This window comes from Phodopus roborovskii, unplaced genomic scaffold (genome assembly GCF_943737965.1).
Source record: "Phodopus roborovskii unplaced genomic scaffold, PHOROB, whole genome shotgun sequence".
NCBI lineage: Eukaryota > Metazoa > Chordata > Mammalia > Rodentia > Cricetidae > Phodopus > Phodopus roborovskii.
This window is the reverse complement of record NW_026126459.1, coordinates 22,975,071-22,992,453: the sequence shown is the minus strand read 5'-3', so window position 1 is coordinate 22,992,453 and position 17,383 is coordinate 22,975,071. Positions and strand designations below refer to the sequence as shown.

Below are 17,383 nucleotides of genomic sequence, written 5' to 3'. Positions count from 1 at the left end.
TATGAACTATTCACAAGCAGTCACTCTAGAAGGTGCTTCTTAGTCAGTTTTCTGGCAAGTAATATAAATAGGCTGGTTACACTGAGACATGTATCTTGGCTCTCAGGATGGACTATGAGGCTGGGAAACTTGGGGTCACTAGGTTAATTATGCTGCCTTAACCAAATAGACAATAAGGTAAGGTAAGGAAGATGATGGTGTGTGTGCCTATGTGCAATGTCAGGTATTGTTCCTAGGGTTCCATCCTCCCTGGATTTTTGTTACAGGGTCTCACTGACTGGGAAGTTGGCCAGTAGGCTAGGCTGGCTGGCCAGAAAGCCCTAGAAATCTGAGTGTCTCCACCTCCAGTGCTGGGATTACAAGTGTGCACCACAGAGTCTGGCTTTTTGCCCCCTTTAATGTAGGTCAGAGGATCTTCACACTTGGAAAACAAAAATTTACCATTAAATTGTCTTCCCAGTTGCCCAGCAGGGCACCTTTAATCCCAGCATTCAGGAGGCAGAGTTCTGAGTTCAAGGCCAGCCTGGTCTACAGAGTGAGTTCCAGGACAGCCAGAGCTACTTAGAGAAACCCTTTCTCAAAAAAACAACAAACAAAACAAAAAAGGACTTTAGAGTTGATTCACAGGGAAATGGCACTTGCTGCCAAGCATAACAACCTGAATTCAATCCTGGAACCTACATCATAGAAGAACCCCTATCTCCACAAGTTGTCTTCTGACCTTCATACCTGTGCCATAGCACAGGTATATACCCCCCAACACGCACACAGAGAGAAACATGCACACTAAGTAAACATTAAAAAAAATTTAAAGCCCTTTGAGCTGGTTATGTGGGTAAATGACTTTAATACTAACAAACACTTGGGAGACAGAGGCAGGTGGATCTCAAGAGGTTTTGAAGCCAGCTTGCACCACATAATTCAGGCCAGCCAGGGAGACTTCTGCCTCAAAAAACAGCAACCACAAAACTTTGATTAGGATGGAGAGATGGCTGAGCACTTCTGTTTTTGTTCTTCCAGAGGAGCCAGTTGGGTTCCTAGTGTCTGGGTGGGCAACTCACAAACTCTTGTAATTCCATTCCCAGGGTCTGACATATCTGGCTTTTGTGGGTATAGAATTAAAAATAACATTTTTTTCTTTTGGTTTTTCAGTGTAGCCCTGGCTGTCCGGGAACTCAGACTAGCTTTGACCTCACAGAGGTCCTCCTGAGCGCTAGGATTAAAGGTATTCGCCCCCACCATCTAGCTAATAAATATTTTTAAATAAGTAAATAATAAATTAACCATTGATAGATGTTCTCCCATTCTGTAGGCATTTGACTTCCTTGAGGTGTCTCGGCTGATGATATTTGTCTAACTCCAGGCCTGAGCTTTATTTACCTTCAAGTGTCCCTGGGTTGAGAAAGGGACTTGGGTAAGGGGCTAAGAATAGGACCCAGGAAAGCTGTTTTTTGCTTTGGGATCTTCATACAATTATGTGGCTAAGAGAATTTGATAGGGAACTGTCGTCTCTGATATGACATAGATTCAGCGAATGCTAACTTAACCCCAGATTGAAACCGAGATCCAGTAGAGCAAGTTAGATCTAGACCAGTCAGCTGGTCACTGAATGTCATTGTTAGGGTTCCTGTTTGCTAAAACATTATAACCAATAGCAACTTGGGGAGGAAAGGGTTTATTTCAGCTTACACTCCACAGTCCTTTGCTGAGGGCAGGAGCTAATGCTGAGGCCATGGAGGGAGCTGCTTATCTCACAGAACCTTAGTAAATAAAAATGTCTATTGTAATACAAGTTCTAATAGGTCTTAATAATAAAAGCCTAGAGTCAGGTATTAGGGGGTGAATACTGAAAGATCCGAGAAGCAAAGCAGCCAGCCACTAGAGCTCTTACCTCTACAAAATCCTCAGACTGAAAAAAGGTCAAGATTCCTGTCTCTTCCCACCTGTATTCCTCTCTCTGCCCAGCTGTCTCACTTCCTATCTGTCTGTACAGACCTCCAGACCTCTATGGTTAGCTGGTGACTAGCTCCGCCCTCTCATCTTTAGGCAAGCTTTCTTTGTTAGAGTATAAACAAGATATCACTACAGTTATTATCTGTGTTAACAAAGACTTTGAACATTAGCAAATAGTAATACAGCACTACCACGTAGGTGGAGAAAGCAGATTATAACTATGGCTAAGACTTCTCTGAATAGTGTTTGCCTGGAGTTTCCATAAAATAAAATACGTGGGCCAGGTAGTGGTGGCCCATGCCTTTAATCACAGCAGAGGTAAAGGCAAATGGATCTCTGTGAGTTCCAGAACAGGCAAGACTACATAGAGAAACTCTGCCTCAAAAAACCCAAAATAGGGGTTGGAGAGATGGCTCAGTGGTTAAAAGAACTGGCTGCTCTTCACAGCCATTAGTAATGAGATCTGGTGCCCTCTTCTGGCCTGCAGGCAGACATTCAGGCAGAACATTGTATACATAATAAATAAATCTTAAAAACAAAACAAAACAAAAATAATATAAAAATAAGTCTTTGCCTGGAGTTTTTATAGAAGAAAACAATAACATTTCCTTTTTTAAATAATTTATTCTTATTTTATGTGCATTGGTATTTTTCCTATATGTATGTCTGTGTAAAGGTATCAGATCCTCTAGAACTATAATTATAGACAGTTGTGAGCTGCCATGTGCTGGGAATAGAATTTGGATTCTCTGGAGAGCAGCCAGTGCTCTTAAGCTATCTCTCTAGCCCCAATAATAAAGTTTTCTATTCTCAATCCTCAGAGATAATAAATGATGAACTGAGTATTTGATTCTGAGCCAAGGAGGGGATCAGTGGGTAAAGGGCTTGTCTTGAGGGCCTTTGTTGACTCCCCAGAGTCCACATAAAGTTGGGCAAGGCAAACACTTCTGCAATCCCAGTGTTTCTGCCGTGGGTGGAGTTGCTCACAGGCCCACTGTGTGCATTCACAGTAGCAAACAATGAAGGGGACTGTGTCACAAACCAGGGGATGTCAAAGACCAACACCTGAGGTTGTCTCTGGTTCTGCAAGTGTGCCATGGCACATGTATACACATATGCACATGCATCATGCATACTCCAGAAAGGGGATGAAGAGGCAACAGTGCAGTCTCCATTCTGTCTTCTTTGACAACTAAGGTGGGGGCCAGGGTGCTGGAGAGATGGCTCAACATTTAAGAGCAACCTAAGATTGGTTCCCAGCACCCACATGGTGCTCACAACCATCCAGATCTGGTCTGCTCTTATATTCCAGCCTCTGAAGGTGCAGGCACACTCATGGTACAACACACACACACATGCAGACAAAACACCCATGCACATAAATGCATACATGCAGGTAAAAACTCACAAATAAATCTGCAAAGAAAGAAGAGCACCTTGCCCAGGATGTCCCTTGAAGAACATTTGAGGCCACTTCAATGGCCAGATACAAAATAAAATGACCTGGGAGCTGCAGAGCTGCCCAGTGTTTAAGAGTGGTAGCTGCCCTTCCAAAAGACCCAGGTTTGATTCCCAGCACCCACATGGCAGCTCAGAACCATCTGTAACTCCCAGCTCATGGGATTCTGATGCCTTCTTCTGGTCTTGTCAGGCATTGAGTGCACATGGTGCACCAACATGCACACAAGAAAAACACACATAAAATTTTAAGTTAAAAAAAATCAAGAAAACCACCCTGATTCCTCAAGAACTAAGTTGAGACTGGGTTTCTCTTTGTATTGTGAGCTGGCATCAAATGTTCAATATTCCTGCCTCAGCCTCCCAAGTATGGGACCACATGTATGTCCACCTCACCTGACTTAGTTACCTTCTGATGTGAGGAAATTTATCTTAACTTTACTTGTTACAGTATTTTATGTACATTGTCATCATCATCATTATTATTATCATTATTTGTGTCTGGAGACAGGGTCAGTCTTTGTAACCATGGCTGGCCTGAAATTTACAGAGATCTGGATGCCACCTAGTGTGCCACCATACATACATACCTGGCAATCCAACTTATTTGTTTTGTGTTTTTATGTGTTTTTCAAAACAAGATCTTTCCCTGTAGCCCTGACTGTCCTGGAACTCACAGAGATCTGCCTGCCTTCTGAGTGCTGGGATTAAAGGCATGTATATGCCACCAGCACCCAGCTTGGTTTTGTTTGTTTGTTTGTTTTGCTTTGTTTTTGTTGTTGTTGTTGTTATTTTTAGAGAGGGCATCTCTCGTCTCTCTTTGTAGCTGTAGCTGGCCTAGAATTCACAGAGATCCACCAGTCTGCCTGTGCTGAGATTGAAGGTGTGTCCCACCATGCCTGGGTCTAGTCCACCATTTTAAAATAGGTCTCTTTAAGTGTGTCAGTGGCAGAATATGAAACCAAATAACAAATTTCTAATTCCTAGTCTTGTGTTTCTCACATTAATTCCTTCCTGATAATGACCTAGCAAACCATATTTAGAATTGGACCTTGGATTTTCTGTTACAGATTTATTGCCAAACCATGTGCACTCCATGTTGGCATCGAAGATAGTGTTCTCTATCGGGTCGAATCCAATGATACCCTTGAGAAGGTGTTCATATCTATTACTAAGGTAAGTAAGCAGAGAACAAGAGATGGAAGTCACACGAAGGTTGCTCTGTAGGTGGCATAGAGCATGTAAGAAAAGGTAAGGTAGGAAGCAATGGTTCTTCATATTTGGCTGGTCTGCTCTGTACCTCTGTAGAGAGCCTTAGCCTGTGCTTACTACTGTACTTCACCCACCTTTAAGTTTTACTCCTTAGTGTCTACATCTGCCTAAACTTCTCTGCCTAAACACACATTCTGTCTTATTTTCTCTTTTCTTACACCAGCTTCTGATCAAGATGAGGGTGGTTCTAGTGGCCTTTGCAATTTTTGTTTTGGTTTTGGTTTAGTTTTAACATGTATATGAGTGTTTTGCCTGCGTGTATGTGCCCTACATGTGTATGTGCCTGGTGCTGGGGGAGGCCAGAAGAGGGCATTGGATTTCCTGAAACCCGAGTTACAGATGGTTGTGAACTGCCATTTGGGTGCTGGGAATTGAACTCAGTTCCTCTGGAAGAGAAGCCAGTGCTCTTAACTGCTGGGCCATCTCTGTAGCCTCCAATTTATATTTTGAATGTCATTTTTTGTTTGTTTTTATTTTGTTTTTACTTTTTGTTTTTCAAGACAGGGTATTCTGTATAACAGCTCTGGCTGTCCTGGAGCTTGCTTTGTACACTAAGTTGGCCTCAAATTTGATCCACCTGCCTCTGCCTCCAGAGTACTGAGGTTAAAGGCATGTACCACCACACCCAGCATTATTTATTTCTAAAACATAATTTTGGAATTGAAATTAGAAAAAATACAACCTGTGTGTGTGTATGTATGTGTGTATGTGTGTGATGGGTAAATGAAAATGTAAATGATAGTGAAAGTGTAAAATGCTAGGTAAAATTCAGTTGCTTTAGAATTGCCATTCTAACTATATAGAAGTTTATCAAGATCTATAGAGTTTGACACTAGACAAATGTTTGTCCTAAACTAGCAGTGTGATGTTTTTATTAGAATAAAGTGGCTTTATTTAAAACTGGTTTGGCGATCAGACCTGGAAGAGGTAAATACCATTTGAGCCACTGTAGCTGTCACCTCTTTGCCACGTAACTTGTGAATTGGGAGTTTGTGGGGAAAGGGGTGTTCTGACTCTGGTTATACATTTACAGTATCCTGATGAGAAAAGGCTGGAGGGCCTATCAAAGCAGCTGGACTGGGATGTCCGAAAAATCCAGTGCTGGTTTCGCCATCGGAGGAATCAGGACAAGCCTCCAACGCTCACTAAATTCTGTGAAAGCATGTATGTGTGCAGAGGGGAGTAGAGAATCAGGGGTGGGGTACAACTAGACTGTTTAGTTCACAGACTCTAATGCTTAAAATAAGATTCAAAAAGCCAGCAGGGCAGTGGTGGAGCACGCCTTTAACCCCAGCACTCAGGAGGCAGAGGCAGGTGGATCTCTGTGAGTTTGAGGCCATCCTGGTCTATTTAAAAAGCCAAGGGGAAATGGAAATAGTTTATGTCCTGCTGATTCTCACCAGGTCTCCTAAGCGAGTGAAGGGCAGAATCTTCACAGAAGTAGGAAAGAAGAGAACTGGGAAACTGGTCACCTTTGTCCCCCTGGTCACACTGTCCACTAGGGCGGTCATTCTATTGTGCTTCTTCTTTTCAAACAGATTGAGATAAGCATGATGACATACACACTTTTAACCTCCAGCATCCAGAAGACAGGCAGGTGGACCTCCTGTTCAAGGTCAGCCTGGTCTATACGTCCAAGTTCCAGGCCAGCCATTGTTATAAGCAGTTTTTCTGCAAGCCTGCTCCCAGAGCTGTGCCAGCTCCAAATAACACACAGAGATGCTGTATTAGATAAAAAGCTGTTGGCCTGTTATTAGCATTTCTTATTGGCTAGCTCTGTCTTAAATATTAACCCATTTCTATTAATCTAAGTTTTCACATGGTCTTGGCTTACTGGAGAGAGGGCCTGACCTCCTACCCTGTTGGTCCTACATCTTGATACTCCTCCCTACTCCTTTTTCTCTCCAACTAGTCTCCTAGTCCCACCTATCTTGCTTTCCTATTGGCCAACAGTGCTTTATTCATTAACCAATAAGAAAAACATATTTACAGAATGACATCTCCCATCAAGCCATGGTTACAAATTGAGACCCATGTACTTTAAAAAAGAAAAAAGTGGGTTGGAGAGATGGCTTAGTAGTTAGGAGCACATGATGCTCTTCCAGAGGACTCCTGCTTGTTTCTCAGCACCCACATCAGGGAGCTCATACACACACACACACACACACACACACACACACACACACACACACACACACTTACTTTAAAAATTAATGATATAAGCTGGGTGTGGTAGTCCACACCTTTAATCCCAGTACTCAGGAGGCAGAGGCAGATAGATCTGTTGAGCTAAGGTCAGCCTTGCCTAGAGAGCCAGTTTGAGTTCCAGGACATCCAGAGCTGCAAAGTATTTTCTTGAAAAACCAAAATAAATAAATATACTGAGTCTTTTAAAATAGATAGGGGGTGAGTTCCAATAACTGCACTTGTATAGGTAGGTATGGTGTACCCTGTTCACCATGATAGAAATAGTGCCAACTGCTCTATATATATGTCTTTGTGGGAAGTTTCCCTTTTCTGAGATGTTGTGCTTGAAATCATAGAGTTTCTTTGATTTTTCAATGCAGAGTTTCTCTGTGTAACAGCCCTGGCTGTCCTGGAAATTGCTTTGTAGTTCAGGCTGGACTCAAACTCACAGAGATCCCCCTGCCTGCCTCCCATGTGGTAGGGTGCTGGGATTTAAGGTGTGTGCTACTATGCATGGTGAAATCAGAGTTTTTAGTTCTCTAGAAATGGGTGTTAGTCACTGTCTTGCAATTTAAAAATTGGGTCTTATGAAGGAGTCCAGTAGGAAAAGAAATCAAACTAGTGTATGTGTTTGTGGGAATCTATTTTAGACAGAGGCTTGGAGCTGACTCTGGCTTTTTAGAGATCAGTTTTGTACTATCCTGATTTCTCTAGCCTGAAAGATTTTTTTTTTTTTTTTTTAAGAGTACATTTATCTAACCTCTACTCTTTGCTCATCCAGGTGGAGATTCACTTTTTATTTATGTGTATTCTGCTACGGAATTAGATTTCTCTGGTTGGTGAGTCTAAACTCTTTCTGTCCTCTTACTGGGTTCTACAAGTGTCTAGAAGCCTTGGTTTCTAGAAATAAAAATTAAATACTTTTATCTATTTATATTTCTTTTTGAGATAAGGCTGGCCTTGATCCTTCTGCCTCAGCCTCGCACTGCTGGGGTTACAGGTGTATGCCACCACCACTCCCAGCTTAGGTAATTACTTTTCCTTACATTTTTTGTTATGATGCATAGCCTCAGTTTATATGCAGTTTATGTACAATTTATATGCAGGATATATGCTAATATAATATCTTCTACCTTGGGTTTGATGTCAATAAACTCGAGACTTACTGTTTCCCTCTAAATAATGTTAGTAATTAAGACAGAATAGTACTTAGTGATTTGCAGAGTAAATATTGTCCTTTCTTGGGGGGCTGGAGAGATGGCTCAGAGGTTAAGAGCACTGGCTGCTCTTCCAGAGGTCCTGAGTTCAATTTCCCAGCAACCAGATGGTGACTCACAACCATCTGTAATGAAATCTGGTGCTTTCTTATGGTGTGCAGGCAGACATGCAGACAGAACACTGTATACATAATAAGTATATCTTTAAAAAAAATTGTTCTTTCAAGAGGAAATCAAGTTGATAAACATTCATGTATTTGTTTTATTTTGAAATACCATTTATGCATTTGTTTTATTTTGAGATGCAGTCTCCTATGTAGCCCTGGCTGGCCCTGGAACTTAGACCAGGCCCTGCAAATTAGATCAAGCTGACCTGAAACTAAGTGATCCATTTGCTTTTCCCTCCAAAATACTAGAATTAAGTTTGTGTAATCTGCCCATCTCACCTTAATTTTTGAGACAGGCTCAAGCTCTCACTAGACTATAGCTCACCAGACTTTCCCTGTCCCTCACTGGAATTGCACAGCTCTGGTGATCTACGGTGTATCTGGGAATCCTAACAGGTCCTCACACTTACATAGGAAGCGCCTCACCAACTGAGCTCTCAACCCATCTCCCCAAATTTTGTTTCAGTTTTAAGACAAGCTATTGAAAGTGGTGGTGGAAACCCTGTCTTGAAAAACCAAAAAGAAAAAAAAGACTCTCATTAGAACTCCAGACTTGCTGCGAACTCATAGCAATCCTCTTGTCTCAGCCTCTCAAGTACTGGGATTAGAAGCAAGACACTATTATGCCTGGCTTGGGTTTTTTTGTTTGTTGGTTTTTCCAGACTGGGTTTCTCTGTGTAGCCCTGGCTATCCTGGAACTTGCTTTGTAGACCAAGCTGGCCTCGAACTCAGAGTTTGCCTGCCTCTGCCTCCTAAGTGCTTGAACTAAAGGCATGCACCACTATACCCAGCCCTATATTTTAATTTTTTTGTTTGTTTGGGTTGTTTGCTTGCTCATTTATTTTTGGCTTATCATGATATGGTTTCTCTATATTACAGCCCTGGGTGTCCTGGAACTCACTCTGTTGACTAGTCTGGCCTTGAACTCACAGATACCCTCTTGCCTCCCAGGTGATGGGGTTAAAGGCATGTGCTACCACCTCCTGGCTTCTATATTTTAATTTTTTAAAATTGCAAAAATAAATATAAAATTTAAAAAAGACTAAAGAAAAGGGGTCTGGAAAAACACATTTAAAAGAAAGGAAGAAGGAAGGAAAAAGAAAAGGGACTGGAGAGACACTCAGTGGTTAAGAACAATTGCTGCCTTTCCAGAGGAACTGAGTTTGGTTCCCAGTACCTAGATCATGTGTCTCACAACTGCCTGTAATTCCAGCTTAGAGGGATCTAACACCCATTTATAGCCTCTGTGGGTGCTGACATGTGTGGCAGGTACACACATAAATAAAAAATAATTTAAAGATGTAAGATGTAGAAAAAGAAGAACAAAGTAAATTAGAGAAAAGAAACAATCAACAGTAGAAAATGTGTGGCTCAGTTAGTGAGGTCCTGGATGTGATACCCAGGCCTGTGGGTTGAGGGGGCAGAAATTAATGAAATAGTCATTAGACGAATAATGGGTAAAATTGATAAAACCAAATGTCAGTTCTCAAAAGGTTCAGTTAAAATTAATAACTCCATACCAGGTGCAGTGGCATCTACCCATGATTCAATGCTCAGTAACTAATATATGAGGTTTGGGAGTTTGAAGCCATTCTGGGATACATACTAAGACCCTGTCTCAAAAAGAAAAAAAAAAAAAGATAAACTATAGATGAGGGAAATATGAATTACTAATATATAGGGGCTGTCACTACATACCCTCTGAATACATAAAGATAGTATTGTGAGCACTTTAAAACTTAAACAACATTAAAATTAAACAACATTTGCTGAGCCTGGCGGCACACACCTTTAATCCCAGCACTCGGGAGGCAGAGTCAAGAGGCAGAGTTAGGCAGATCTCTTGAGTTCAAGTCTAGCCTAGACTACAGAGTTGAGTTCCAGGACTGGTGGGAGGGAATAAAGATGGAAAGAAAGAACAAATTGCATAAAGATGGCCTCTGATCTCTACATAAGTGCTGTCTCCAGCACACACACACACCCAGTTGGGTGTTCATAACCACCTATAACTCCACCTCCAGGGACCCAACACCTCTGGCCTCTTCAGGCACCTGCACTCATGTACATAGGCAAATATACATACATAGTTTCTTTGAACATTTCGGGGGCTAGGATTGAGAGATGGTGTGTACTCTTTACCTCTGTGCCATCTCTTAACCCTAGCCCCTGAATTTTAAAAGATGGGTTTTTAAACTATGTATGTGTATTTGTCTATGAGTACAGGTGCCTGAAAATACATGCTATTCTTGTAGAAGATCTGAATTCCATTCCCAGCCACCCATACTGGGGACTGACAATCACCTGTAAGTCTAGCTCCAGGAGATTTGACATTTTTTTTTCTGGCTTCTGGGCACCTATTCACATGCATAGTGTACCCACATTAGATAGATTAGACAGACAGACAGACTTTAGTTCTTTCTTTACAATTTAGGGCTAGGAAGATAACTGTGTTGGGTCAAGTGCTTCCCATGAGAGTATGAAGGCCTGACTTGAGTTCCCCAGGTCCTCTGTGGCACAGGCTGGCCTGGAACTCAGAGCAGTCCTCCTGCCTCTGTATGCACCACCAGACCCAGCTAGTCTTTGGCTTGTTGACACAAGGCGTCACTATGTAGTCCAAGTTGGTCTGGAACTCACTGTACAGCCGGACTACTCTCCAACTCAAAATCTATACTTGAGAGGCAAAGGAAGGAGGATTTTTGTGAGTTCAAGGCCAACCCGAGCTAAATGGTGAGACAGTCTCAAAAGCATCGAGATTTTTTTTTTTTTTTTTTTTTTCCCTCTCTTTTTGCCTCATCTGTTGTGATGGTTTGATTTGATTTTTTTTTTTTTTTTTTTTTTTTTTTTTTTTGAGACTTACTCTTGCTAAGTAATCCTGGCTAGCCATTAACCTTTTTGGTTCAGACAGGCCTCAAACTTGACATCACTGCTTAAGCCTCCCATGTACTGGGATTATTGGTACACCACCACACATAGATTTCCTCCTTCTTATACCCTAGCTTAGAGAAAAGGACTGTATAGGCTAGATCTTGTAACAGTGTGGAGAAATAAAGTCCAACCTGGATTATGTTTTTTCCTTAGACACCTTGGTTCTGGGACACTCGACAGTGCTGGCAGAACTATCCATATCAGGTAAGATCTAAGCTGTTTCAAGACTGTGCGTGTGTGAGGTAGGGTGGATGACAGTGCACTGTCAGTGCAGAACAGGTAGCGAGGCATAGTTCCCTGGTACTGTGAACCTGCCTCTTGAGTCATATATTCCAGTGTCTATATCCAGGCCTATAGTGGAAATTCCTTAGTTATGCTTCTGCATGCTCCTGCTGTACTGGAAAGAAAAGCAGTTCCCTAGTGTTAATAAGGTCCTTCCTGAATCAGATCGCTTCTCTTTTAATCAGGAGCTCTTAGAGTCCTCATAAAGGCATCTTCATTCTAGTCTGTACTTTAAAAGTATCAGGGAAAGACTGATGGAAGAGGGAAGGCTTCAGTCAGTTCTGTCCAGAATTCCAGATGCACTGATGGGATTGTAATGTGTATGTAGTAGCATTATGTCCATCTCTAAAAGATGAGATCCAAGGTGAGTTTACAGAGGCACAAAGGAAATGTTGGCATCTCATACTGATCCAGTGTCAGCCATTGCAGATCTTGGGAAACAGTGAGAAGAAAAACTAAATAGTGTGGGTGCTGCAGAGATGGGATGTACCTACCTAGCTGCTGTGCTAGAAGCTCTTTTCTCTTCCAGCCACTCTCAAGAGAGCTTTATTACTACTACATCATGGAACTGGCCTTCTACTGGTCTCTTATGTTTTCTCAGTTTATAGATGTTAAAAGAAAGGTAAGTTGTCAGTCCCTCAGCTGCTTTCATTCAGTCACTACCACCTGTGGTCACTACCATTGTGATGCACTCTCCCTCATATGAGAGAGTGGGTGTGACAGGACTGTCACTAGCTTTCCATAGTGTTTCCAGAAATGAGACCTAACTAATGATGGAATGTGTTTAAGCGGGGAGAACAGCAAGGCCACAGATAAGCATGTCCTGTTCTTTATATCAAAGCTCATGGAATTAGACAGAACTTGGGGTACCAAGGCCTGATTCAGAAAAAGGCTTGATTTTAGAAAACCAAGATTCAGAAAAGTAAACTGAACCCATGAAGCAATGATAGTTTGAGATGAGTTATATATTATAAAACCCGACAGGAAGGACAGAATCTTCATATCCACTTCCTCCCACTCTGTGTTTCACTGGGAAGAGAAGTATTTACTAAGTATTCCAGCTCCAGCTGCTTTTGTTTGCCTGTGACCACAACTCCTGACAGAAGCCCTCTAAGGAAAGCTTGGTTTTGGTTCATTTTGAGAGTTTCCTCCATCATAGCAGGGAAGGTATGGTGGAAGCTTAGTTCATAGCCACAGGAGTAGTGGTGGAACAGCTACATCCCTGAACCAGGGAGCAGAGAGAGTGCTCTGGGAGCCAGAGCAACTGCCCTGGTATAGTCTTCCAAGGCCAGCCCCTAACCTGCAGCCAGCTGGGGCCCACCATTCCAAAAGGGCAAAAGTAACCCAGAGTGTAAGCCAGTGAGGGAGGACACTTCACACCTAAACCACGTCTAATAATAATTTACATGTAAACTATGTAAACTTATATAATGCATAATATATTATATGTAAGTAACACAATATTTATTTATAAAACTGTGATTTCCTTAGTTTTGCATGTGAGCCCAAGGAGGTGGAAAAAAAAAAACAAAACAAAAAACAAAAAACCCAACAACAACAACAACAACAACAACAACAAAAAAAAAAAATGAGCCTGAAAGCTGGAAGTATTTGCAGTAACATGAATTGTTTATCTAATAAGCAGTTCTCTAGCACTTTTAAGGTCCATTTGGTTCTGTGTATGTGTCTGTGTGTATGAGTCTGTTCAGACGCCCACAGAGGCCAGGAGATGGTGTCAGATCCCTTGGAGCTAGAGTTAGAAGCACATGAGAGCCACCTACATGGGTGCTGAGCCAAGAGAGTTTTGGGTGGGTGGGCAGGCATTCCCCTAGCCTCTCCTTTGCTGCCATTTCTTCCTAGGACTTCCTGATCATGTTCGTGCATCATTTGGCCACTATTGGGCTTATTACCTTCTCTTACATCAACAACATGGTTCGAGTGGGAACTCTGGTTATGTGTCTCCATGATTCCTCAGACTTCTTGCTGGAAGTAAGAGCTCAACATGCTGCTTTATCATTCCACTTTCTCTTTCCTGACGTGTGAGAACTGACTTTCTCCCCAACTCAATTTTTTCTTTTGTCCAGGCTGCCAAGCTGGCCAATTATGCCAAATATCAGCGGCTCTGTGACACCCTCTTTGTGATCTTTAGTGCAGTTTTTATGGTTACTCGTCTAGGAATCTATCCATTGTGGTAAGTGCTCAAAGCTGTGAACTGTGGTAGGTATCTAGTGATACCTTTTGCCAATCTAGTTTTTCTATTCTGTTCTTGCTGGTCAAACACTAAGAATCCCAGTACCCTGCTTTTCCCTTGAGCTAGACTGAACCTTTGTGGACTCTTCCAGGACCTCAGCTGCCTCATGCAATATTTCTAGTGAGCCAGGGTGTGTTCATTATTTACTTCTGGCTTTTCTTACTCATCTCTGCCAGCAGTCTTCAGTCTATACTTAAGTCACTCCTCACTCCTTTACCCTCTTTTGCATTGATTACAGGGACTCTAACTTTTCTTGCTTTGATCTTACTGTATGGCCTCTTCCTCATCCTGACCAGCACAGACATGTGCACAAATTTCTCTTCTGTACTCATTAGACTACCGAGTTGGTGACTATTGGAAATTTTGCTTAGTCTCAGCAAAACAACCACTTATTGCCCTCTGTACCAATCTAAATTATTCCCAGGATTAGAGTCCTACTGCTGTCCCAATGTTGTGAAGCTGCTTATTTGACGTGATTAATAGTAAGAAACTCCATCACTTCCTAAGAACCCATCTCTTCCTCTTGTCTCAGAAAATAAAAACACTGCAGGCTCCTCTGTTTACTCATTCATTCCCTGTGAAAGAATATCCCTGTTACTGCAAAGAATGTGAAGTATGTAGAGGAGCATAGAAGACTGTCCTGGGGACTCAGCTTCCTCTACCTAACTGACCTCTAGAGTTTGACTGTTGTCTCCTCCTCCTAGGATTCTGAATACAACCCTCTTCGAGAGTTGGGAAATGATTGGGCCCTACCCTTCCTGGTGGCTCTTCAATGGCCTTCTCCTGATCCTACAGGTTCTGCATGTCATCTGGTCTTACCTGATTGCACGAATTGCTTTTAAAGCCTTGATCCGGGGAAAGGTAAGGCTGATGCGTCCTTCTTACTTTGGACCCTGTAGGACCATGGGTATTACTCAGCAGACCTCTGTCCATCCTAGGGACCCTCAGCTACACGAGAAGCCCCTCGGTCAGGCTAGGGATGCAGCTCAGTCACTAGAGTGCTGTGTGGAGCCCTGGGTTTGGTCCAGGGCCACATAAACCAGGCATGGTGGCATATGTGTGCCTGTAATCCCGGGGCTAGGAGGTGACACAGGAAGGTCAGAAGATCAGGTCATCCTTTGCCACATAATGAGTTTGAGGCCAGCCTGGGATATTTGACACCCTATCTCAAAAATAAACAACAGAGTGTAGCTATTGATGTAAAGCTGAAGATAGGAACTGGGAAGCCAGATGGTTGGACTGTCTAAGGATGAATGGTGTGGTAGTTCACTAGCTATTCTATGGTGACCATACTGCAATGCACAAGATTGGTTTATATTAGGAACTAAATATCTGCCTTGCTCACTGTCTGAAGCAAGAGTCTTCAGTGAACATGTATTTGGTTTTTTAGTGCACAAAACACAAAGATACCCCTGCCTTTCCAGACATCGTTGGAGGCTAAGACCAGGGCCTCATGCCTGATGAATAAGCAGCCTTCCATTCAGTTAATTCCAGCCCTGAGAGGCACCACTTAATGATAGAACATAATTGAAATTTGCAAGTTCTAAAGCAGTTACACTTTGCCAAGCCAGAATGCTGTCAGTTATGCAGAATCCCAAGTGGGATGGGCTCTTCCAGAGATATTAGTTCCAGATTTATGCCTGGCTATTTATTTCTTGTCATTGTTCTTGGTGGCTGTAATTGGTTTCAGAACTTGTGTGGTGTGCTGTGCCTATGTTGTAGCTACTGGACATCTCTCTTCTCCTCTGCCTTTCTTTCCTGACTAGGTGACCTACACAGGAGAGATTAGACGCAGACTCTGTACCTTCTCTCTTTTCACCTCCTTCCTCTTTTCTATGCCTGGTGGGAGCTGGACAGTTTCATCCTTTGCATGTAAGTGCATCTGTGCTTCTCGTGTTAGAGAAGCACCTGTCTGGATGGGTCCTCCTTCCCGCTGTCCTTCCTGGTCCGCCTGTCTCAGAATGTGCTCACTTGCCTAACCTATGTGACTGTGGTTGACTGGAGTTGAAGTTACCAGATTCCTTCCCTAAATTACGGTGAAGACTAAGTCTAGTTTTTAATGTGTTTTGCTTTTGAGCTTTTCCAACTCCAGTCTGGAGACGTTCTGCCCTCTGGTGAGAATTCCCTAGACATGGTGATCATAGCTCTCTGGAGTTGAGAGCCAACAGCTACAGTCACTGCAGTCACAGAACTCATCTTCCTTTATAAGAACAGCTGGAGCCATGACCCATCACCAGAATGCTTTTAGTGCAATGTTTGTATGTTGCAGGGGTCATCATCCTAATGCAGGTTTCACTGGTTTCCTCTCCTTTATTTTTAATGGCTTAGATGAGAGGAAAACAGAAAGCAGGCAAAACCTATTCACAGTCGCAGCCAATGGTCCAGATAATATTTTCAATCAGCTGTCACCTTAACATAGGCTAGATCAAAAAGTGTACAAAAGTAGTCTTTCTGAGGTTCATCTGCCTTGTGATGCCATGAGTAGTAGTATGTTTACTGCCTGTGGTCCTGTCCCACTCAGGTGTCTAAGGATGATCGAAGTGACGTAGAGAGCAGCTCAGAGGAGGAAGATGAGACCACCCACACAAACAACCTCTCTGGCCGCAGCTCCAGCAATGGTGCGAACTGCGTGAATGGCCACATGGCAGGCAGCCACTGGGCTGAAGAGCATGGGACTTGTAAAACTGTTGGCAACCCACTCTTTGGGGCCTCCCCTCATCTACAGTCCTGTGACTAGAGGGACCGCAAGGCACTGAGGAGGATCAAAGAACCAAACAGTTTCATGTTTTCAAGAAACTGCTGTTTTGTATTTAATGCCCCCGGTCCTTTCAGTAATGTTATTTGCTCTGTGTTTGTCTGTTTTTGTTTGTTTGTGCATTGTGCATATGGATGAGTTTCATCGATTGGGTTGGGGCACAGTTCTGGACCACTAGGCATTGCCTAGTCACTTCTGAATGTACCTCAAGCCCAGCGTTGGCTGCATCTTGAATTATGCTGTCTCCAGACCATCTACATCCTTGTCTCCTGGCTCTTGAGGCTCTAAGTTCCTGGTCCATCTAAATAAAAGGTGCCACCAGATTCAGCTCCAGGCTTTGGGAACTTTTTCTGGAGAAGGAAGCAATGTTTCACTTGATAAAGGACTTTGGCTAGATACCCAAGGATCACTGTGGCCCCTAGCTACATTCCCTTCCTACCACCTGATAGTGACAGGGACACTACTGATGCCCTGCTCTTTACTCAATGGTACGCAGGGAGGGGGATGGGAGAGGATGAGCTGAGATATGGAGGGCAGCAGCCACTGGGTGTGCTGTTAACGGTTTTATACTATTGTTTACTCTTCTGTAATTAAAGTGTTTCAACCCTCCTCTACTGTCTTCATCTCTTTAATAACTGTCTCTAATGCGCTGGTTAAATTTGGGGCTATTTGTTTGGAGACAGGGTCTGCAAGTCTGACCTCAGACTTGACATCCGCTGCCTGAGGCTCCTCAGTGCTGGCATTACAGACATGTGCCATAATTAAGATCCAATCCCCCAGGGACGCTGAAGAGAAAAGTAAAGCGGTTTGCTCTTCCAGAGGACCTAGGTTTGGTTTTCAGTACCCACCCACATAGGGCAGCTCAGAACTGCCCCATAATTCCAGTTCTGGGGATATGATGCCCATTTCTGGCTCC

The 17,383-nt window shown here is 42.9% G+C and overlaps 1 protein-coding gene across 2 annotated transcripts in view; it reads left to right on the top strand.

Moving 5' to 3' along the window:
- Cers5 (ceramide synthase 5) overlaps positions 1-17,076 on the top strand; it is a 28,880-nt gene extending 11,804 nt beyond the window's left edge. Inside the window, exons 2-11 of one of the 2 annotated variants that reach the window (XM_051189892.1) lie at positions 4,482-4,587; positions 5,717-5,847; positions 7,652-7,709; positions 11,333-11,383; positions 11,991-12,083; positions 13,322-13,450; positions 13,546-13,652; positions 14,417-14,573; positions 15,479-15,584; positions 16,234-16,382. In XM_051189892.1, coding sequence (XP_051045849.1) covers positions 4,482-4,587; positions 5,717-5,847; positions 7,652-7,709; positions 11,333-11,383; positions 11,991-12,083; positions 13,322-13,450; positions 13,546-13,652; positions 14,417-14,573; positions 15,479-15,584; positions 16,234-16,241 — 946 coding nt within the window. In that variant the 3' untranslated portion in view covers positions 16,242-16,382. Of the gene's footprint in view, positions 1-4,481; positions 4,588-5,716; positions 5,848-7,651; positions 7,710-11,332; positions 11,384-11,990; positions 12,084-13,321; positions 13,451-13,545; positions 13,653-14,416; positions 14,574-15,478; positions 15,585-16,233 lie in introns of both variants that reach the window. The other variant, XM_051189891.1, reaches the window with a different exon arrangement.
- Positions 17,077-17,383: the final 307 nt, after the last annotated feature.